This window comes from Falco rusticolus, chromosome 3 (assembly GCF_015220075.1).
Source record: "Falco rusticolus isolate bFalRus1 chromosome 3, bFalRus1.pri, whole genome shotgun sequence".
In the NCBI taxonomy this organism is placed as follows: Eukaryota; Metazoa; Chordata; class Aves; order Falconiformes; family Falconidae; genus Falco; species Falco rusticolus.
The window spans coordinates 95,638,060-95,660,846 of NC_051189.1; the positions used below are offsets into that span (position 1 = coordinate 95,638,060).

The 22,787-nt window shown below is 42.0% G+C and overlaps 1 protein-coding gene across 10 annotated transcripts in view; it reads left to right on the forward strand.

Moving 5' to 3' along the window:
- HIVEP1 (HIVEP zinc finger 1) overlaps nucleotides 1–22,787 on the forward strand; it is a 130,481-nt gene that overhangs the window by 79,086 nt on the left and 28,608 nt on the right. For all 10 annotated transcript variants that reach the window (XR_005102973.1, XM_037379100.1, XM_037379103.1 and 7 more), the window contains one exon: nucleotides 13,170–19,117. Coding sequence is in view for 9 of the 10 variants with exons in the window: in XM_037379100.1 (XP_037234997.1) it covers nucleotides 13,170–19,117 (5,948 nt within the window). In the remaining variant the exon portion in view is untranslated. The remainder of the gene's footprint in view (nucleotides 1–13,169; nucleotides 19,118–22,787) is intronic.

A 22,787-nucleotide genomic window follows, 5' to 3' on the forward strand; every position in this document is an offset into this window, starting at 1 on the left:
ACAATCCACACGCACATATGTTCCCCTCCCACACTTACAGTCCCTTCAAAGTAGTGTGTTGGCATGGAGGAGAGGCAACTGAAATTAAATGCCCTTTACCTTGTTTGCCCATCTGCTGGGTTTTTTTAACCAGAATATTATTTTTCTAGTAAATTGAACGGCACAGAGATTTAGGTGAGGAAGTTTGTCATTATAAATGGAAGCATGAGCAAAGAAATGTAGGTTCTGTTGCAGATTCACGGTAGACATACATTGTATCTCGGAGTTCTTCCAAACCCTCCCTGCCTTATCATCCCTCTTGTTAAATGAACGCACATAACGAAGTTATACAGGGAGTTTCAAATACATTATTATAAATACACCAGCATTCTTCCTAGATAACCAAAACGTTGCGTACGTCATACCTTTAAACTTGAGGCCCTTTTTATGTTACCGTGTCCCAGCTTACAGACGACTCTCATCGGCCCACCATCTGGCCTCGCAGAAGCAGCCAGGTCCCTTCCCTGCTCTCCCTTCTCCGCAGACACTCCTCATCCCGCTTCCTGCTGCTGCACCTCTCCCTGCCAAAGAGCAGGTGGGAGCACTGGGTGCTGGTGATGTACTCTGCTCCCTAGGTCATCAGCTGTGGTCAATACTGTGCTACTTCATTCAAGAGAAATAGGAAACTGAATGAGAAGGGGAGAGATCAAACAAAAGTCTAGGAATGTAATGCTAAACAATTTAAGCATTTTGATTTACTGGCTTAAGAGTGACCTCATCCTCCACAGATGTTTCCCTGAATTTTTCCTGTAGGTTTGCAAGGATGTGAGCTTTCTGGATTCTTTGCTGTGGTGGTACCCGCATACCATCATTAGTCCAAAACATTCTCTTTCCATTTTGTATTTGTAGGAAACTATGCCTTACTTTTGGGGCAAGACATGTAACCAAGATCCAAAGTTTCATTTGCTTCTTTTCGTCTTTCCATCCTCATCTTCAGCAACCATATGGACTAGAAATACAGTTGCTTTAAAGGGAGGTACATAATCTTGAAAAGTTGCAAGTTGGAGTAGCATCCTGTTTGCTACTTACCGCTGGTGAGAGGTTTAGCTTGCCTTCTTGTTTTTCTGTTGACATACACCAGAGCCACCTACCTTTTACTTTCCAGATGTTCATAACTACAAGTTAGCGGTGGTACTTCATGCATTTCGGTGGTGTGTTTTCCTAATGTCTCGCTTTATAAAGTGTTTGTATCTACATTAAAATATGTCAATGCATGTGTCTGAGAGGTAATTTACTTAAATTATTCTGTGTACGTCAAACTGTAAGGCTTTAAATGAAGACTGAATTATCTTCCTAAAATATTTACAGCAGCTCAGACAGCTGTGATTGGCTTCATGCAGGAACTGTTCGTGTCGGTAGCTCATGTCATACAAGATCTCACATTTTCATAAAGCACCATCTATTCTTAAAATCTCTGGTGTTTTCACATAGAGGGAACGTTGCATGTTGTTAGTAACAACACTGACGACTTGAAAGGTCCTTTCTGTCTTCAGGCACATTCATTGCAGGGCTTTGTGCCCACGAAGGACAGTGAGAAAAACTCTGCTGACTTCTGTGGGAGCAGGAGTAGTCTCTGATCTCATTTAACCTCATTTTTCACTGCTTTCATCTTAAAGAGTTAAGTACATTTTAATGTCCTCATTTTACCAGTGGGGGCAAACTGATAAAAATGGAGATGTTTACGTGTTCTGTGCTCTGAGAAATGACGTTAGAATATGGGCTTAACCCAGGGACGTTTTCTAGCTCCTGTAAACCTCCTGGGTTGTGAGTCAATGTCTGTATCTGGTATTTCTATTTTAATTTTCTTTGGTTAGTACATTTAGTTTAGACTACTAGCAGCTGAAATCTGCTCGGTAAATCCACTGCCGGTGCTAGACATAGCAAGAGCTGGTATTGTTTTGACAGGCAGACAAACAGATTTACAGTTTTAAATTGAACATTTCATCCTTTGGAGCTATTAAGAGAACTTGGTTAAAACATTAATGGGATGTTAAAGTAATAGTATTTTGACTTTTCCTGACAAATATAGCAAAGTTTTTGAGTGGCAGTTCAGCAAAAGAGATTCCAACCTGCAAGTATCATTTTTGAAGGGGCATTATACAACTTCACATTATAAAACAACTGTTGAAAAAGCATCTTCCTGACAGTAAATGGAAAGTGGCTATTCCAAATCGTGGTACAGTACGTTGTTAAATCAGTGGCTGTGTTTTCAGATGCAGCAATATTTTGAGCTTGACCCTGCTTTAATGAATAGAAGGATTTCTTGCAAGTTTCTAAAATCTGAGGCCAGAATAAGGTCGTTCTTGTGGTGCGAGGATGCTGAGCTGACAAACTAGCTAATTCAAGAGGCATACCTATGCACGTGTAGTAAATGCAATAGGTTGCTAATTTTAGCTGATGTGAGCTGGGAGCAAGCCAATTGTGGAAATGCAACATTTTTTTATTTGTTAGCTTCCTTGTAGTCTGCCTGATGTATGAGTAATGTGTGGGGGTTTTCATACTTTCTGGATACTCCCCTGTAGCTCAGGGAGCTGTTAGTTGCCTTTAGTCTCCTTCTGAAGGGTAAATAAAAGATATAAATGGATGGTGAATTAGACACAGTGTACCACTCTGGTAGCTGTGTGCTTACGGTCTGAGCTGGATGGAGTCCTGCATAGGAATCTCCTAAAAAGGTGCACGTGTGTGTGGGGGTGTGTGTGTGTGTGTGAGAAGAGAGACTGTGCATGTGTACGTTGGTGGAAAAGGGCAGCCAAGGCTGGGGAAAGGAAAGAGCTCTGAGTAGCTCAGAGGTCTTGGCATTGGGAACCTCCCACTGATGCTGAAGCAAACCTACCCTAGGGGAGATCATCCTTCCCACCTCCAGCGCACCAGACCAGACTTCCATGCCTGGTGTCTAGATGTCCATCAAATCAACTTCTGCTGCTTTTGTCACGTTCACAGCACTGTTTAGTCCTAGAAGAAAGACCTGCTGTGTAGGACTTTTCATACTTGCTTTGCCAGAGCTCCTGTTCCTTTCTCTGTCTCTAAATAGTACAGTTGTTAGGTGTGAGCTCTTCGCTGCTCTTCGTTTCTCTTCAGTTGCTACAAGGCAGGATGGAAATCGCTCCATTTGATCCCTGCTCTTCATATGGAGGACTATGTTAAAGAGGTGCAGGGAATATGACTCAGGAGCTCATTCCGTTTGAACATAGTGATGTGCAAAGGTAGTTTAGCGAACATCTTGATCCTTTCATTTTTGTTTATTCCCCTCAGACTCACATGTGGGTATTATATTCAGTATCTCATCTGGCCAGATAGCAGTTGCTCTTTGCTGATAACCCTTAAAGTGGTTGCTGTTTCATGAGCTGTTCTAGAATTCTGTTTTAATGGCCTTTCTTTTTCTGTGTGTTAGGGGTAGAAGTTGTGCTAATGATTTATTAGCCAAATCCTAACTTTGCAGTAACAACTGATAATTCTTAAATTGCAGCAGATAATTTAGTAGTGAAACTGTTCACAACATTGCCTGACATTTGAGGAAGATTTCCAGATGTCCCTGGAAAGATGTCCGTAGTTTAATTTCTGGCAACATACTTTCTCTAACTGGTTATGTTTAAACAGCTTTATTCTTAAATGGATGACTGGGTGGAGCTGGTTTCTAATTAGGCTTTGACTGGGACCTTGTTAATTTGCCTTTGCGGAGGCATCCTGTCTTTTTCCGTGTCTTTGGAGTGCCCAGCGAGGAAGGACTTCTCAAGCTGGGATTGCTATCGTAACGGTGTCTCTCCACCTGCTCATAGTCAATGTGCTTTATCTTAACAGCATTTAAGTGGTGATTACTTTGCTTAGTTTAATATTAAGGCTTCTGTGTAGAGAATATAGAGTTAAATGACTGTAATGCAGAGCCAATACATAAACTCCATAGGGCTACTTAATATAGTAAATATTTTTATTTTTTTCAGCATATTTAAAATACTGTAGTATATGCCCTTGCTGAATGTTCATATCTTGACATTTTGTGTGAGTAGTTAGGCATTAACTGTAGGTTGTGATTGACATTTGCTGTTCTCATGGTGCCTTTTCTCTGTCTCTTGAAGATGTGCTCGAGTGCTGTGAAACGTTACAATGGTTCAGCCTCTGCTGGTTTCTTACACACGTAATGGTGGGAAATCTCCATCAATATCAAATGTCATGTTTCATTTAATGTGTTTCATGCTAGGCAGGAAATTAACTCTTTTTTGGGAAAAAAATCCATTTCACTTTGGTCAGAGATTTTCAGATGTGCTGAAATGTTGCATTTAATTCCTGTTCACATATGGATGTTGGCATTTCCCAGCTGAGGCTATAGCATTACTTCAGTGGTCAGATGTTTATTGCTGTTTGATCTTCATGGTCTTCCTCATCAAGCACACTATTTTTATGGCTAAAAATATGCCGGTTGTTACTTTCTTCACTCAAGCCAAGAAACTAAATGCACAAAATGAGACCAGACTTCCAAAGACAACCATTCTTGGTCTCTAGCATCATAAGGTAGTTATGTCCTCCCACCCCATCAGAAGTCTCACTACCAAGGTTGTCTTGATGTGAGTAGCCATGACTTTAAAAGACGCTGACAGAAAGACAGCCCCAGACTGCAACTTGTCGTTTACTCTTTACCTATCCCAAGGCCAAACAGGAGTTGGCAGGTGCTCATGTCTGGGATGAAGCTATCTCAGAGGCGCTTCCTGATAAGGCCGAGCTGTGTGCCTCGGGGCAAAGGTGTCTCCCTTACCTTATGCTAAAATATTATTGCACAATTTGCAAAGCTGATCTGCTCTGACCTTGCTAATGGTGCCACAGTGTGTCATCTAGTGCGTGAGGAGTAGCCCAGAGTACACCTTGGGGGCTGCACCTTTAAACCCATCATTTAGTATATTCCACTTACTAGGTTGTAAGTGTTCTTGATTCTCGGGGAAGGATCTTTTATATTCTGAATAAAAGAGTGGATCATTTCTGTATCTCCAGAAAATTACTCTCCCCTTTCAGCTTTGGCGTACCTTTGCAACTCAGACACTGGTGAGAGGTGCCGAGACACAGGGTCTGAGGAACCTCTTGCTCCCTCCTACACCAGCTCTCGTCTCTCTCCTGCTATTTTAAAATATAGGCAGGTCTGTTATTTTGGGAAAATGTTACTCAAAGGCAAGAAATACTTCTTCTTCCTTTCCCCAGTGTTCCCTTCAAAGTGACAATTCACTGCTGTTAATATAGAATTAGTGGAAGCAGTAGATTGTACAGTTTAAAATTTACCATTTGTACGAAATCTTATCAAATTAATGTTTGCCTGTTCTTAACTATTGCTTACTTTTGATAGCCAGCAATTTAGGTATTTCTTGGAATGTATTTAGTTGAAAACCTATAAATTGCATACAAGTAGACTTAGCTATAAAGCAATGCCAGCCACATCTGTAGTGGTGCTCAAGCATCCTGTGGGATAAACTGGATGTTTTTAGATCGCATTGTTTTTGTTGAGGTGCCTGTTAGTTTTGCCATCAGTGAGATGAAGTGTGCACAGAATTTACTGCTTTGTGGTTTGTTTGATGGTGGAAGTTGCAAATGGGAAAAGGTATTAAGCAACAAGAAAAACAGAAAAGCAGGATTCCTGGGGGTGCTGTTCTCCATGTGGCCAGGGAGTGTATTATTGGTGTGTGTTCTGATCCAGACGGCTTAATAAGATGAAGACTTACAGAAGCATGTAAACAGTGTATTGGATATAAATGTGAGTAAAAGTGCTTTGCAGACCTTCAGCTTTACCTATTCTCATTCTTTATGTAATTCTCATAACAACTGAAGAAACTGAAGAACATTGTGATGAAGTCATGGAACGGTTGGGGTTGGAAGGGACCTCTGGAGAGCATCCAGCCCAACCTCTGGAGAGCATCCAGCCCAGCCCCTGCTAAAGCAGGGTCTCCCAGAGCAGGCTGTACAGAGCCGTGTCCGGGCAGGTGTGGGATGTCTCCGGAGCAGGAGACCCCACAGCCTCTCTGGGCAGCCTGACCCAGGGCTCCGGCACCCTCAAGGTAAAGAAGTTCTTCCTCACATTCAGGTGGATCTTCTAGTGTTGCAGTTTGTGCCCGTTGCCCCTGTCCTGTCACTGGGTGCCACTGAGAAGAGTGATCAAATGGCTTCTGTTATGAAGCGACTAGATGTGAGGACATGGGGATGTCTCTCAGGGGGCAGCCATGGGTGTCGTTGTTCACCTTGACTTTAACAAGGCTTTTGACACTGTCTCCCACTATATTCTTGTGTCCAAGTTAGGGTGGTAAGGCCAGGGTAGGTGGGAAACCAGAGGAGTATTAAGTCTGTTTTCAACAGGTCCAGGTGCAATGGGGTGCCCCAGGCCAGGGGAGCCCCTGCGGGGGGGCAGCTCTGTGGAAGGGCCCTGGGGTGCGTGCGGTGGGCAGCGAGCCGGCGGCACGCCTGGCAGCAAGGGACGCCACATCCTGGGCTGTACAGGGGAAAGTGAGACCAGGAGATCATGGCAAGGGATTATCTTCCCCTACTCCATAATCCTTTAGACCATGTTTAGATACTGTGTCCAGTTTTGCCCCCCCCCCCCCCGGTGCAGGAGGAACATGAGGAACATGGGGTGGGTTCATCACTGGGACACCACAGCCGTCAGGGCCTGTCCTCTGAGGAGGAGCTGAGGGACCGGGGCTCATTCAGAGGTGGTTTGAGGAAGGAATATCATGAAGAAGGAGCCAGACTCTTCACAGTGGCACATGGTGGGAGGATGAGAGGCAACAGGAGTACGTTGAGTGGCTTGTTCCACACGAGGACAGTCAAGCAGTGGAGGCATTGCTCATGGGGGCTGAGTAAAATCGCTCCTTGGAGGTTTCCAACACCCCACTGGACAAAGCCCTAAGGACCCAGGTCTGATCCTGTAGCTGGCCCCAATTTGAGCAGGAGGTTGGACTAGAGATGTGGTGAGGTCCCTTCCCACGTGGAATTATCTTGTGATGCTACAAAATACTGATTTTAAATTTGAGACACTTAGTGGTAGAAGTACTGGGTATGATTTCTTGGGCGTATATCTCAATATACATTTTCTCTACAATTACCTTTAATGTGTGAACGTGAGATACAGTGGTTTTATGGGCTTGCCAGGGTGTGGTGGTAGAGAGCATTAAAATTTAATTTGACTTCACAAAAATGTATGCTGTCATTGAGGTTAATGGCACTACTCAAAATGAGTGCTGGTACCACATATTAACACAGGTTTACCTTTCGTGCAGCTTGCGTTAGTAGGACTTCTGCTATTTTAGTTAATAATGAGAAATTATGCTAATAAAATAGTCATTTCAGAACAAAGACCTGGTGTGAAATGACACTTAAAAGAGGACTGGGGAACCTGTCTTGCTGACAGCCAATACAGTACTGTTGATGGGCCACATTATCAACCCAGAGCTTAGTGTTGTCTGTTAAAAACACCAAGAAAAATAATAATGTGTTTAAAGGCAGTATGAAATCATGAAACCACTCTTAGCTCATCCATACCTTACGGAATGGTTCAGTATTTTCTGATAGGAACAAAAGGACAGATGCTGGCGTAGATGAACACTTGATACAATACCTATCAGACTGCTTTAACCTTTGAATATCAATGCTCCCCCCTCTCCGTTATTTAATTAATTAATGTCAGATGTGCTTTACATATAGATCAAGTGGTTTTTAAGGGTCCCCTCTGCATGTTTGGACTGGTGTTATTAGCAGCAAAGCTCTTAAGCCTGCTGACCAACGTTTTCAAATATTGCTGCTGACTTGGAGCACCCCAAGTTCTTTGACTTCCCTTCTGGCCTCTGAAACAGGGAGTGGACACCCTGCGACCGTCTCAAGGAGTCTGAAATTAGGCAGTTAAAGCTGTTGGTGATTGACTTTAAAATCCTCTCTGTTTGTGCTTAAAATGAAGCACAGCGCTTGGTTTAATCTTGCTTCCATTGACTTGTCGACAGTGAACATTTTCATAGTTGTATGTGTGGTTTATGTAATCAGGTTATTTTAGGGGGGTGTTTATTTTGGGGTTTTTTTACGCTTTGGAAAAACTATAATTTTAGGAAAAATATTCATGGCTGTACTTAACATGTAGGAGGCAGTATAAAGCTAGAGGTATTTAATAAGGAATGAAAGTTTAGTTACTCCCTGCTGTGTTTAATGTAAGTTCTAGTGGTCTTATATTTGCTGGCAGGACTTCATTCTTTATCTCATAATGATGTTCTTATTCATGGATACAAACCCAGTGGGGTGATTCATGAGTGCTTTCAGTATTTTCAGTGAAATAAAAATTAAAGAAGTATCAAATGTTAAGAATAAGATTTTTTTTGAGTATCTAAAGGCACTGGAAAGCTTAGCTTTAATCAGAATAAGATCCTTAGTGATGGTGTGTCTCTTTTGAAAACCTTCTGTCTTTGGATGGCCGCTGTCATTACATGTCAGAGCAACCTTTTAGCTGTACATTTAAGACGTCAGTTAGTGTCTGAACACTTCCAGAAGAGGCTTGATCTTACTTGCAGTGCTCTGGGAACTCAAGTACAGATTTAGGAGCTAAAGTTCAGGCACTCACTTTTGAAAATCTGTCTCTGTATGGAAGCCTACAATGGCTGTTAATATTCTGCAACTTTGAGTGTATGAGATGAAAATTGTGCCACTCATCGGACTTGTTGGGGCAGGTGGTGGTTGCTTGCTCTGCGTTTCACAGGGTAGGACCTAGGAAGAAGGGAGCTTGGTGCCTTGCTTCAGTTCCCTCGTACTATCTTTTTTTTAAGTGCAAGCATGTAGCTCTATTAGAAGGAAGAGAAAGAGAGTGGGTGTTGTAATAACACGTAGGCTTCGAGACAGGCAGTTCTGGAAGTTACTTAAACAAAACCATTGAGATCATTTTGTCAAGGTACTGTCTAGTTCACCAGTAAATGCTTCAGAGGAAAAAAATCAGATCAGTTATACCTTTCCTTTATTTGCTGGATGAGTTACTCTGCCAGGTTGCTATCTACACCTTCACACTTCTGTTCTTTTGCTCTATTTCCTATGCATAGAGTGAAGTGCAGCAGAGAAATTATAGGTGGACAAAATCGTGTTTAGAAACATCAGTTTTTCTTGTCATGTTTTGAGTGCAGAATTCATACCAAAGCAAAAGAATTCAACAAAGAATCTTTGTAGCAAAGCAGAACAAAGCCAACCAGGCAAAGCACAAGAGATGCTCTGGTGTCCCTGGGATGTGAAAAGTGAGGTGCTGAGCGCAGTGGCATTGTTACCTCTTCTCTTGGCCTGGGTAACTCAATCCTATTTGGTGTAATACAGCTTATGAAAAAGATGCTTTTTAGACACCTGATTTAAGGGACAGCATTTCTTAACAACAACGCTTCACCACCTGAGAACAAGAGGAATTACCGCCCAACGATGAGAAGGGTTTGAGATTGCAGAGGGAGGTGAGCAGAGTGCGTGGGGTGGCAGAGAAAGAAAAGCAGATCAACTTAATTATTTTTAATTTTTTTTTTCCACATGCAACTTTTTTATGTTCTTTTTTTTCAGTGTCAGCTTGTTGATGTGGGTACATGGCCATGGCAAATTATCACGCTTCTGGAAGTTTGTAGCTCTGCAGGGCAGAAGGGTGTTTAACATTACGGGGCTGATGCTTTCCACCAGATTTTTTGTTGCCTCTGGAAATACTGATGCAGTTGATCCTTGTGCAAGCTTGTAGCTGTAGATTAATGTGTGGTGGAATATCTTCAACATAAACAGAATACAAAAAGAAGACTGGCAGAAAGAAACAAAAAGCTAAAAATAAGGGAAAAAAAAGTTGTTGGGGGCTCCTTTTTTTCCCCAGATATGCTAGATATCTGACTGTTAGCAAACATGAGGCAATTATTTCCATTAATAATAAAGATTTCTGAATTATCCAGGAGTAGAGCACGGTACTTAAGCTATTGTTAAGCCTTGTAAAACCATTGTCAAGAAAGTACATTTTACAAGATTTTATGGATGGGTACACTGAAGCAAACCTGCGATTCCATCTCAGGAATCACAAAAGATGTAGCGTCAGAAATACAAATCAGAAACTAGTTCTCATGATTGCTGTAGACTGGAATTTTATTGGTGTAGAAGCAGCAAATTAATGGTTTTGAAGACTAAAGAAAATTTCTGTTTCTGTACATAATGAAATGCATAACTTGGGTTTGCTTTTTTTTTTTTTTTTTTTTTTGTTCCTTTTCAATTTCCTGGATAATTTTTATGTTTTGGCATGTGTTGAACAACATTTTAAAAATGTAAAGCAGTACATAGGTTATGGAAAAATCTGATCTTGTACTCATAATTAATTTGTATTTTTAATTGATTGATTGGTAGATTAAAGATACATTTCTACTTCCTTTAAGGCTTCTGTAAGCCACGTTACATCTTTCAGCTGTGTTGGTTTCCAGTTTGCTAGTGTGCTGTAACTTGAGTAAGCTGGTTCCTCTGCACGATATGGTTGAAACCCGGGAATAGTAGTTATTTAATATTCTGAGGCATCAGGAAGCAGCACATCATTTGGTTGTTCTAATACAGCAGTATAAAACACCTTAGTCTTTTTTGTGTACCTTTATCTGCTTGGATGTTTACAATTCCTGGCACTCTTACCTTCCTAGCTATGTGTAATGTGCCCAGCTCTTCCCATAGCGCTCTGGTGCAAACACCGGCAGTATGATCAGTGTGGAGGCGAGATTGTGACAGGATAAAAGCTGCAGTGTATGCATAAAAGGAACCAAATTACTTACACTCAATGAACATGGCCGTGCCTCAGAGACATCACGAAACCATAGCGAAAAGCACCCTTTTATATAATTACCTTTTTATTTTCTCTTTTGCTTGGTGTAAAATTATTTGTTGTTTTTGAAGAAAAACCTGTTTTGGTGGACTATGAATTATAAAGAGGTGACCATTGGTAATATTGATGATAACTTGTTAGTGTAAGCCACTTGTTCAATTGTGAAGCAATGGAAAGTACAAAACATTGTGATGGAAGACTGCTCAGCTTTGAATAAGTTAAATCCAGTCTAATATGAAGAGGTTTTGGTGATAAAGCAATGAATGCAAAGTTCATTTATGGGTTAAGTGAACGATTACTGCAGAAATCTCTTCCTGGGTACACAAAAGGAGCACAAATTTCCCATAATTAGGATTTGGAGCCATTAATTCTGGCAAGGGATTTGAGCATCTCTTTTGTTGGGCTGCTGATTGTGACAAAACAGGCTCTTACTCTTCATGGTTAAAGCTTCCTCTGGCAGGGCTGAGAGAGGAATAGGTCAGGTTCTGCAGAACATGCATATTTGCAATACATTATGTGTGGGGTGTAGTCTTTGATCTTCCAATTTGCAAGGAAATCTCCTGAATATCCATTCACCCTAAATTAATATATGTGTACAATTAAGTTGGCATCAAAAATGGGATTTTGAACTTCCAAGTGTCTGGCATTAGCATACATCCCAGTTGGGTTATGCTCTGGCACTGAGAAAACATAACAACTTCTTGCCTTTCTTTTCCTACCGGTCACTTACCATTCTCTTCTGCTAGAGAAGCTTTAGGCACTGCCTGTATTTCCTTTACATGGAGCAGGAATTTCACCCTGGATTCATCAGCTCCAGTATCTCTTGTCAGACGCACACTATGCATTGGCTTTCCTCCCACCACAGTGTAGAAGCCAGCTGGCGTTTCTGCAAGAGGATAGTCCTCGTCCCACTCAAAGGGGGCCGTAGGGTTGATGGGTACTGGAAAGTCTGAGCTTTCTCTTGTTACCTCTTTGTGGAGTTGTGCGATTTTTGTCCCTTTATATGATGTCTTCAGGCTGCTCTTTACCTAGAAGTGCACATAAACCTCTGTTCCTGAGTAACTCTATGCAGGTAAACGTACTACATGGACTTACTCAGTACTGCATCCCAGAATGCATATGCAGCTGAACCTTTTTAGAGACATCAGCCCAATCATTAAGTTCTTCCTTTGCTTTGAATATTGGCAGTCAGACGAATATGGTTTTGGCTAATAGCCTAATGAATGAGTTGTAAAAGCTTAAGGATATGGATTTACATCCATTTAATATTTGGCTTCCTCTGCACTACCAGTGATGCTAGCTGAGGCATTGGCTATGACTGAGTGTATGTTAAGAAAGAAGAAGAAAAAAGATATTAACTAACAGATTAAATAGCACACTGTTGAGGTAAACAAAGGTGTGTAACATCTATTTAAAAAATCTATTAAAAATTATTAAATAAGTTTGTTAGTATCAACACTGAATTCAGTCTATATGTAATTTTCTTAGAGGAAATGTGACTTTGTACAAATATAACTACTTGCTGCAAAATTATTCAGCTGAATAATACTCCCAATTCATTTGCTGTTCACTACATCCCTGAAACTCTGTGTCCATGCCTGCTTAAAATCAGCAACAAGTGTAGTTAGTAATGAAATAATTCAAATATAGTTTATTCTGTTTCATGATGCACGAATAGGAAGTCATGTAAGTGTGACTGATTTTATTCATCCACAGTAGTTGCTCATCTGAAATGCTATTGAAGTTCAGTAATTGGAGCTCTGAAATACAGTACTTGACAGATGGTGTGGGTGGTTGTGCCATTTCCATGATAAATCTCCTTACAAATATAACTATGAGGAAGTTGTCTTCATTCCTTGACTATGGCAACATATAGATGGAAAAAGTGACAAACACGACACGAAAACAGATTTGTGTCTTGGTTCTTCATTTTCCTGCTATAATTATTTGCATTTTTAAACAAGTGCAAGGGAGAGGTTTCTTTTTGCTTTATCTGAAAAAAGATGCTATAAATGCTAAAATACTCCGTTAGTCACCTTTCTTTTCTTACATTTCCTTTGAAGCTTTTCCTATAGTGAATTACTTTTGTAATGTCTTACAGCACCAGTTAGAAAGCATTGCTCTTTTTAGATGAAAACAAAATAGATCTTCACCAAGATACATTTAGTGTTAAAAAAAACCCACTGCAATCTGGAGAGATGGACAGTCTTCTTGTCCCAGGGCTTGCTGTTGAAATTGGAGATGATAAAATATTATAAATAAAAATATACTGCGTTATCCAGTTTGAATATTCTTTTTTATTCTCTTTGTGTTTTAACAGAAATCACCGATGCTGGTACTAGAGGAACCCAAGATGCAATTAAGGGTGTGAAAAGAAAAAAGATTGTGACTGAAAACCATCTAAAAAAAATACCAAAATCGCCTTTGAGAAGCCCCGCCGAAGCCAAGGCTAAGCAAAGTGTAGACCCTTCACCGCTAAAAGCCCTTCCAGATGCCTCTGAACATGCCACGGCGCAGGATCACCTACCCGTGCAAAATGGAAATCAGGGTACCAAACAGAACGAGGGGGCACTTGGTAGTGAGATAAGTGTTGAAACAACCAAATCTGAGACATCGATGCAGACAAAGCTTTCACTGGCACATCAGTCCTTAGATTTAGGTAAGCAGGCAGTGGAGGATACTGATGCAACCCAATTGAACTCGCCAGAGAAGAAGTGTCTCTCAAACTCCTCATCAAGCAAAACAAAGACTGACAGTAATGAATGTATTGATTTTGTTGCTTGCAGTACGTCATCCCCATGTACACGTACTGCATTCGATGTCTTATTAAAAGCTATGGAGCCTGAACTGAACACTTTAGCACAAGAGTGCCCCCCTTATGGGATGCAGATAGAGAAACTGAGACCAAATAAAACTGTAAGCACCTCTTCTAGTCTCACGTCCAATACAATGAGTGTCCAAAATCAGCCTGCTTTGTCACAGCATGAGTTTGCAGCCGGACCTCACTATTACCCGTCTACGTTAAACAATGTGCATGTAGCAGCAGCAGCCAAGACTGGACAAGCACAAGGCCAATCAGTTTCTCATTCACAAGACCTTATTACTAAAACCAGTCAACAAAATCACCAGGTTGTTATGTGTCCAAGTTTCACTAGGTCGCTGGTGCAACAGCAGAGTCAGGAAAGCCCCAAACTCCAGCAGATATACAGCATAGCAGTAACTTCATCTGTTGTTCACACCTCATCTTCCACTGTAACTCAGGTTTTTTCGCAAAACCAGTTAGTAGCTACTTCGTCTTCACCTTTGTCAATTAGCACATCAAGCTCAACACACTTGTCTATAGGTCCCATGTATAATTCAGCCCAGATAGCATCAGTTGTAAACCATGGTGTAGAACAAATATGTAGCCTCTTGAAAGACCAGAAGCCTAAAAAGCTAGGGAAGTATGTCTGTGAGTATTGTAATCGGGCTTGTGCCAAGCCAAGTGTTCTCCAAAAGCACATCCGATCCCATACTGGAGAGCGACCATATCCTTGTGTGACGTGTGGGTTTTCATTTAAAACCAAAAGCAATCTGTACAAGCACAAAAAATCTCATGCACATGCTATCAAACTTGGACTTGTCCCACAGCCAGATTCAGGTGGCCTCTTCCTATCTCATGACTCGGACAAAGCACTTAGCATTCATTCGGATGTGGAAGAAAGTGGTGAAAGTGAAGATGAAGGCACTGCTGATGAAAGACAAGATGATCAAGAACTGGAACCTGCACAAATAGTGAAAGTAATTTCGGGTGCGGAAACTTTGCGGAAGGGAAGCCCTGTTCCATTAAGCAACCCAGACTGTATACCTGCTGACTCTTCGTTACATGAGACAGAACCTCAAGTAAGGGCAGCTTTACCAAAAGTAGTAGTTCATCCTGTAAATGTTTCTCCATTAAGGGCCGATAGCCCAAAAGTAACGGAACCAGCACCTGAGCTTGCTGCAGTGCAGAGAAAAGGAGATTTTAAAGTGACAGCTCTTCAGTCAAATTTAACACATACGGCCTCATTCAAGGAGAATGACATAAAGCAGCATCAGAAAGTAGACATGGACTTGTTAGAGGAACAGCTGGGATCTGCAGTAGGAGCGGTGCATGCCCAGCTCCAGAGACAACAGGCAACTGATGGTTCCCAGGATCAGCAAGGAAAATGTCTCTTGAGCCCTAGAAGTTTAGGTAGTACCGATTCTGGTTATTTCTCTCGTTCTGAAAGTGCCGATCAAACCATGAGCCCACCAGCTCCTTTCACAAGAGGACTGCTGACCTCCGAAAAAGATCCAAACAAAAACCTGCCCTGTGTGCCACGAACAAGTGGTGTGGTAGCATCAGTGGTACAAACTGTTTGTGCTGAAAAAAATCTGATTCTTTCTGGCCAAATGCGACCTCCCATGGCAACAAAAACTCTTGAGGAGCGTATCTCTAAGTTAATTTCTGATAATGAAGCTGTTGTGGATGACAAACAGTTAGATAGCGTGAAACCAAGAAGAACATCTCTTTCAAGAAGAGGAAGCATAGATTCACCAAAATCCTACATATTTAAGGATTCTTTCCAGTTTGATTTAAAGCCCATGGGAAGAAGAACTAGCTCAAGCTCTGATATACCAAAGTCTCCTTTCACACCCACTGAGAAATCGAAGCAAGTTTTTCTTCTTTCTGTACCATCCCTTGACTGTTTACCTATCACACGAAGTAATTCCATGCCAACTACCAGTTACTCGGCAGTACCTCCAAATGTTATACCTCCCTCTCATCCCCTTCGAGGAAGTCAGTCATTTGATGATAAAATTGGCTCTTTATACGATGATGTGTTTGTATCAGGACCTGCTCCTCCGCTGAACCAAGGTGGACATCCTCGGACCCTCGTTAGACAGGCAGCAATAGAAGATTCTTCTACTGGTGAAAGCCAAGTTCTTGGATCGTTGCGGTCTGTAGAAGAAAGTTATCTGGGGTGTAATTTACCAAATGATTCTGTATTGCAAAGGAGCAAGTCCCTGGCACAGGGACCAAATTTAGAGAAAACGAAGAAGTCCCCTCAGGTGCGAGGAACAATGTTTGAGTGTGAAACCTGCAGAAACAGATATAGAAAACTGGAAAATTTTGAAAACCACAAGAAATTTTATTGTTCAGAGTTGCATGGACCTAAAACTAAAGCAGCAGTCAGAGAGCCTGAGCATAAAACTGTTCCAAACAGTACACAGCCTCAAATTCTACATTACAGAGTCACTACTTCAACTGGTGTTTGGGAGCAGACACCCCAGATAAGGAAAAGAAGAAAAATGAAAAGTGTTGGCGATGATGATGACCCACAGCAAAATGATACAAGCGTACCATCAAAGAACGCAGAAGGCCAAAGCAAGCCAGCAAGTTCTTCCAGTGTGTCAAAACACAGTGTGACAGCGGTGGTAGGATCGCAACAGCCAAGCAACCTTCTGCTTCAGAGTTCCCAAATTCAGCTTGTGGCTCGAGGCACAGATCAGACTACCGAGCCAAAGATGGCTCCACTCATTGAAAAGCAGGCAAGCTCAGTTGTGCAAGAAAAAGTGGAGTTGAAAAGACAAGGGACTGGCATTTCAGTAATACAGCACACCAATTCACTGAGCAGAAATAGCTCGTTTGAGAAATCAGAGTCATTTGAAAGAGTGTCACCGGTTTCTTCTCAAGAGCCCAACAAGGTTGCAAAGCACCGCTCTTTGAATACAGTTGTCATCCAAGAGGATAGACACTGTCATCTGAATACTCTCCAGCACCATCAGCCCCTGTCAGCAGAAGCACCTAGAGGGGAAGTTCAGGGAAGCCAAATAGTTTCTAATGAGAGAAGTGCACCGCTTCAGCCATCGAGACTTGTTCGCCAGCATAACATCCAGGTTCCTGAGATACTGGTCACAGAAGAACCAGACAGGGACCAAGAAAACCAGTGCAGCGATCAGGAAAAGACGGAAAGGTTTAATTGGCCACAGCGCAGTGAGACACTGTCAAAATTGCCAACAGAAAAGCTTCCACCAAAGAAGAAAAGGATTCGCTTGGCTGAAATGGAGCATTCATCTGCAGAATCAAGTGTTGACTCCACACTTTCCAGAAGCCTAAGTCGGGAGAGTAGCTTGTCTCATGCCTCCAGTTTCTCAGCTTCACTTGATAAAGATGAAACTTCAAAGGCTGAGAACCCTTGCAAAGCAGAACCTGTTAGTAAGTCGTCAGAGTTCCTCATGATTCCCGCTGGCTCGCACGCACTGGCTGTACCTGGACCTCATTACCGGGAAATGAGACGTGCTGCCTCAGAGCAAATCAGCTGCACGCAGCCATCAATGGAGGTTGTGGACTACAGGAGTAAGTCTTTCGACTGTGGAAGCGTGTCTCCGTCAAAACCTGCCCCGCTCGTAGAGATAGCCGCTCCGAAAGCATCATCTGCAAATGGAGTGACTGGACATGTGCCTCTGCTAGAAAGGAGAAGGGGGCCATTTGTAAGACAGATATCTTTAAATATTGCTCCAGAAAATCATCAGCCTCAAGTTAAATTGACTTCCTCATTTCAGATGGCTCAAGCTACGGATGTGCCCACAGTGCCATTGCACCAGCTGCAGACCTCCGGCAAATCTTCGGTGGAGTTCCCTTCAAGTACTCAGCATTCACAGACTCACTCCAGGCCTCACTCAGCAATTCAAGATGGTAATCCTGTTAGCCTGTCTTCTGTCCAGCAGCCTCTAAATCATGTGGTGAATAATCAAGGACAGCCATCCTTGACTCCTCAGCCTTCCCAGTCATCAACTAAAACATCAGCCCAAGGGGAACAAGTGAGTGCATATGCGCTTTCTTCTTGTCCCAACGAAAAACAGGATTGTTTTGCTCCGAAGTATCAACTTCAAGTTAAAACATTACATATAGGTCAGCCATACTCTTCTAAATTGCTAAAAAATACTTTATCAACTCAGACTGTTCCAAGTCAGGTTGGGGTGGACCAGAGTGCATCCACCTTTGAACTGCAGACTAAACTGTCTGACATGTCTAATCCGTACTCTGTGCCTCCTCTAAAGCAAATTGTCCCTAATAACTGCAGCAGTCAAATACATCAGATTCCTCCTTTTGTGGTTCCCGTCCGTATTCACAGCAGTATGCCATCCTACGGCTTTGCAACGGTTACACCCCTTCCTCACATTTTAGTGACCCAGGATCAGGTAAATCAGTCTGTTTGCAAAACAAATGTTGTGACAGTGCCAACGCTTGAAGGCAAAACGCAGCTGCCAAAATCTCACAAAGATCGTCAGAGGACTTTGCCAAATTCATTTGAAAATTCACAACCAGAAAGTGGAACCAGAAATTCACCTTTGTCAAGCTCTTTGCATATTATTCAGAAAGTGCCAGTTAGTGGACTCTTCCCTCAACCAGAAGCTACAGCTTCAAGTAAACGAATGCTTTCCCCAGCCAACAGTTTAGATATTGCCATGGAAAAACAGCAAAAACGCGTTAAAGATGAGAGTGGAGCTGCATGTATGACAGATGCTAGACCATCGCATTCACTGAACGTTAGACCTAATGACTCTACTAGTAAGCAAAAGAAGCCAGTTTTGGTAAGACAGGTTTGCACCACAGACCCTCTTGAAAATCACCTCTTAGACCCTGATGGCGTTGCACAGCATGAAAAAAGCAGCAAAGCAGGTGCTTCAGACCTGCTATTGCCTGACCATCATTCATCTGACACTGGGGTTTCGGACACCTTAAAGGAGTCACCAGAATCTGAAGACATTAAGTCTTCAGCATCACCGGCGTTTGTAGTTAGGAAACCATCTGAATTATCTCCAGTGAATAATCAGAGTTCTCTTCTCAAGCCTGTAAGTAGCAGTCAAGAAAGAAAGTCCCCAGGTAACAGTAATGAGAGCAAGCACATCAGTAGCCAGGGCCAAGCAAAACCTGTAACTACACTGGCTGCGATGAATGTAGGAGAAATGCAGAGGTTATCATTTCCAAGCCTGAAGACCACAACGAGTTTTACCTGGTGTTACCTCCTCAAGAGAAAACCATTGCATTTGCTGCAGAACGATCAGAAAATCTCAGCCTATTCTACATGGACCGTTAGTCCCAACAATCCCAATCCACTTGGTTTGTCGACAAAGGTAGCTCTCTCCCTCCTCAATTCGAAACAGAAAGTTGAAAAACCACTGTACACTCAAGCGAGAACTACTCACCCCAGATCTGACGTATTGGTCTACTCAAGCAAGTGGAAGAACAGCTTAACTAAGGTACTTAAGCTATGCTTGATGTATACTGGTTGTTTACAGGGGATTTGCTTTGGAAATCGCACTTGTTCCTATTTTAGAGAATGTGATATGCCTGACAGGTATAGTATATGTGCTTATTTATTTTAGTTATGCTGGATCAGACTGCTAAAAAAGATCCTAAGTAAGTCCATTAAGAAACCTGTTCATAAGGATTTATTGCTTTTCATGGATATTAGTTCCTGGATTTAAATCTGTATATGAAGTGTTCATCATGGCAGGAATGTGTTTGGGTATTTTTTAAATGCAAAGGCTAGAACAAAAATAGTTACGATACAAATATTTTTAAAACACTTTTAACTTAGAACAGGTTAATTTAAGATCGTAATTGCATATTTTGCCTTAAAAGTCAGCTAGTGTTTTCTGTTATAAAAGTGCTCAGCCTGAACAGGTGTCCGTGGATGCGCCATGAAAATGTTTCTCACCATCGCTGATCATCCAGCTGTGAGAGGAGCCGTATACCAGTCCCTTTCTCCCGCCTAGGTTAATTTGAGGTGTGAAATAATGACAAAAAATAGCAAAGTTTAAAGCCAAATTACAGCTGCCATAAAACCAGTGACAACTTCTGGGATTGATACGGCTTCAAAGATGACTTTAAACCTTGCGCAGTGGAATATACTCCAGGCAGTGGTTGTGACCCACTTAAAACACGGCATCATTCTGGAGTCGGATGGGGCAGAGCAGCGTAGTCACGGGCAATGCCCTTACCTGCCTCGGGGCTGCACACGTGTCATCGGGGTTTCACTCACTGGGTGGTTTTGTATGGACAGGATCAAAGCTGTGCTGGTTTGCACTGGATTTGGCATTCCTTAGTGACTGAACCGTCTCTGTGAATGGGTAGAGATGGCTCTCTGCCCTATACTGTGGCAGCAGGTGTCCATGTGTCTATTTAATGGGCCCAGTACTAGCTTTTAATGTCCCGTCTCGTGAAGCTGTAAAGCTTTCTGAAGCGTACAGCCCAATTTCGCGCTCTTCTTTCCTCTTTGCTGTGGTTGCCATGTCTTTGATGCCAAACTTCTTTCTGAAGCTGGCAAAACTGGGGTGTTAGCCATGGACCTCCCTTTCTCCGAAGTCCTTCATGACATAGAAAATTTTTTTGGGGGGTGGGTGGGGGTGGGACAGCATGTGTGTAAAAACAATTGCAATTTGTCCTAATCCTGCAGCCTGCCATCAGCAAAATTTCCTGGGCATTGGGCTGGAAATCAGGGTCCGTAGGTCAGGCAGTTGCATACCACAGCCTTGGAAAAAGATTATTTCTGTGGATATTGAGTGACAGAGACTGCGTCTGACAGAGACTGAGCGACAGACTGCTGTCATCGGTCACCCTGGGGTGTTTCTGTGTTTGCTAAACGTTTTGCTAAGATACAAAGTCATCAGTGGGAAAAAGAGCAATAGGATGAGAAACTGTAAGTGAAAGGGGTAGTTTCAGAATGATAGGGGGAGTCGAGAAGGTACGCTGAAACCCAAAGGCCAAAAGAGCATTAGAGTTAAACTTGGCCCTCCTGGAATCAGTGGGAGACTTTGCTAACATTGCTATTGGAGGGCAAAACTTCATCCGTAATGTTTTGTGCAGAAAATACATGCAGGCTGCTGGCTTTGTATTGCTGCTGTAATTGGATTGAATTGTTGGTTCCGTATTAGCGTGCTGCCTTTGTTTAAACTCTTACTGCCTTTTCCAGCCTGCTCCCTCATACACTTTATGAGATGTTGTATTTAAATAGTGCTAAATCAAAAAGGAAAAAGGGATTAAAAGGTTTAGCTTTTTTCATTGCATGTAGTTGAGCGATTCTAAGGCAAGTCTCACATCAGTTGTGCCACTGACTCATGTTTGTTTTACTTTTAAAGAAACCTATCAGAAGAAATTCTCTGATAACAAAGCTACAGCATGCCTGTTGAAGAACCAATTTTGTCTATAAACAAATTCAGTTTAGAATATAAATAATGGATAATAATATTTTGAAAAAATATTTTGACAGCACCCTTTTAAACACTCTAGGAGTACTTAAATGCTGTAATAGGCAGCTGTCAGGTACATTTACAGTGCTTCTGCCACAAAAGAGCCACAGTTACTAATCTTTCTTCAGTCTTTCTTTATGATGCTTTGAATGAAGCACACAAGCATGGTGAAAATGAAGAGTTCTTCAGCTCTGCTTGCGGCTGATTTACAAGCTTTACTCAGAGCCATTATGAAGGAAGAAAGTGCAGCGAGAAAGCACCAATTAAAGTTTAATTGGCATCTCAGATTGTACAAGCAAGATATAAGATGGCAGGAGTTAAAAATTTCAAAGACCTGATAGGTACTATGACCCAACATCTCCCAAATTTGTTCGCTTTCCCTTCTGAGGACTCAGGCAGCAGGTTTTCAGCTGCTTTTCAGAGTGGTGGTGCTGCTGTTACAATAAACCTCTGTATTAGCAGTCTCCAGTTAGAGCTGGTAATGGAACAGCCGATGCAAACTTGGAAACTTCCTCACAGAAGCTGTGTCAAAGGAAAGCAAAACCTCAGATTTCTCACTCAGTTCAGGCCTGGTAATTCTACTGTTTTTTTCTGGTTGAGCCTGAGGATGGAAAACCATGGATATCCTTTTGGAAATTAATTTTGGAAATTAAGCCAACAAACAGATTAGCAAATAATTCTCAAAAAAAAAAAAAAAAAAAAGAAAGAAAAAGAAAAAAGATCAATTTCCTGCTTAAGTGCTTGGCAGGGTCCTGAGTTCCTTCAGGAACCACAGTTTAGATTGTGAGTCTCTGGGGGCTGTGTTTGCTCAGGTGGTTTGCACATTTTAACCCTGACCTGATGGTGAGCTTTAAATGCTACTATAATCCAATGTCTAAAGAAAATAAAAATGCAGCGCTGTTATGCCTCACCTCCTCTCACAGTTGTAGCCCTTTCCAGAGTGATTTGGTGTGTTCTGCTCGTGGGGCTTTAACTGCTGATCTTCTCACCCAGAGAAAGCGACTTGCTGAACTGTTCCTGGGGTTGCCCCCAGAACTGAGTCATGTTTACAGAGATCTCTCACTGCTGCATAACCGCTGGTAATCACCGTCACAAAACAGGCAATTCTTTCAACAATAGATACCGGGGGAAATGAAGTGACATGTAAACTAAATACACACAGTAAGGAACCCAGGGACTTTGTTTGCTCTTCACAATTCGCTGCTCAGAGGCAATAGGTGAAGTTGCCACGTTCCAGTGATCCAGAGAACAAACCACAAAATGTTACCCTGCAAGAAGCTCCTGGAATGAGTACAGCACGTTAAAATGTAACAGGAGGTTCACTTGCATAGGAAAGGCTTATTCTACCTGCTATTTTTATTTTACCATTCTATTTATTATTATTTTTCACCAGTTTTCCTCATGCGAAGTCATTGGTGGTGTATCAGGAGCCTGTTCTTGAGCCCCCCACATTGCTCTTGGCTCCCCTCTCTGAAGTTAGTCAGTGATGTGTGCAGTATCCCAGGGTGAAGATTTTTGGGCAAGAATAGGCTGAGGAATGGAAAGTTTCTCCTGACTGGAAAGCTTTCCTGTCTTGGATGATGTGCCACAACAGTCCAGCTCACCACTGGAAAGTAGTTAAATGCAGAAGATTTTTATGTGTAAGTTAGTAAAAGTTTAAAGATATTAAACCCATTTT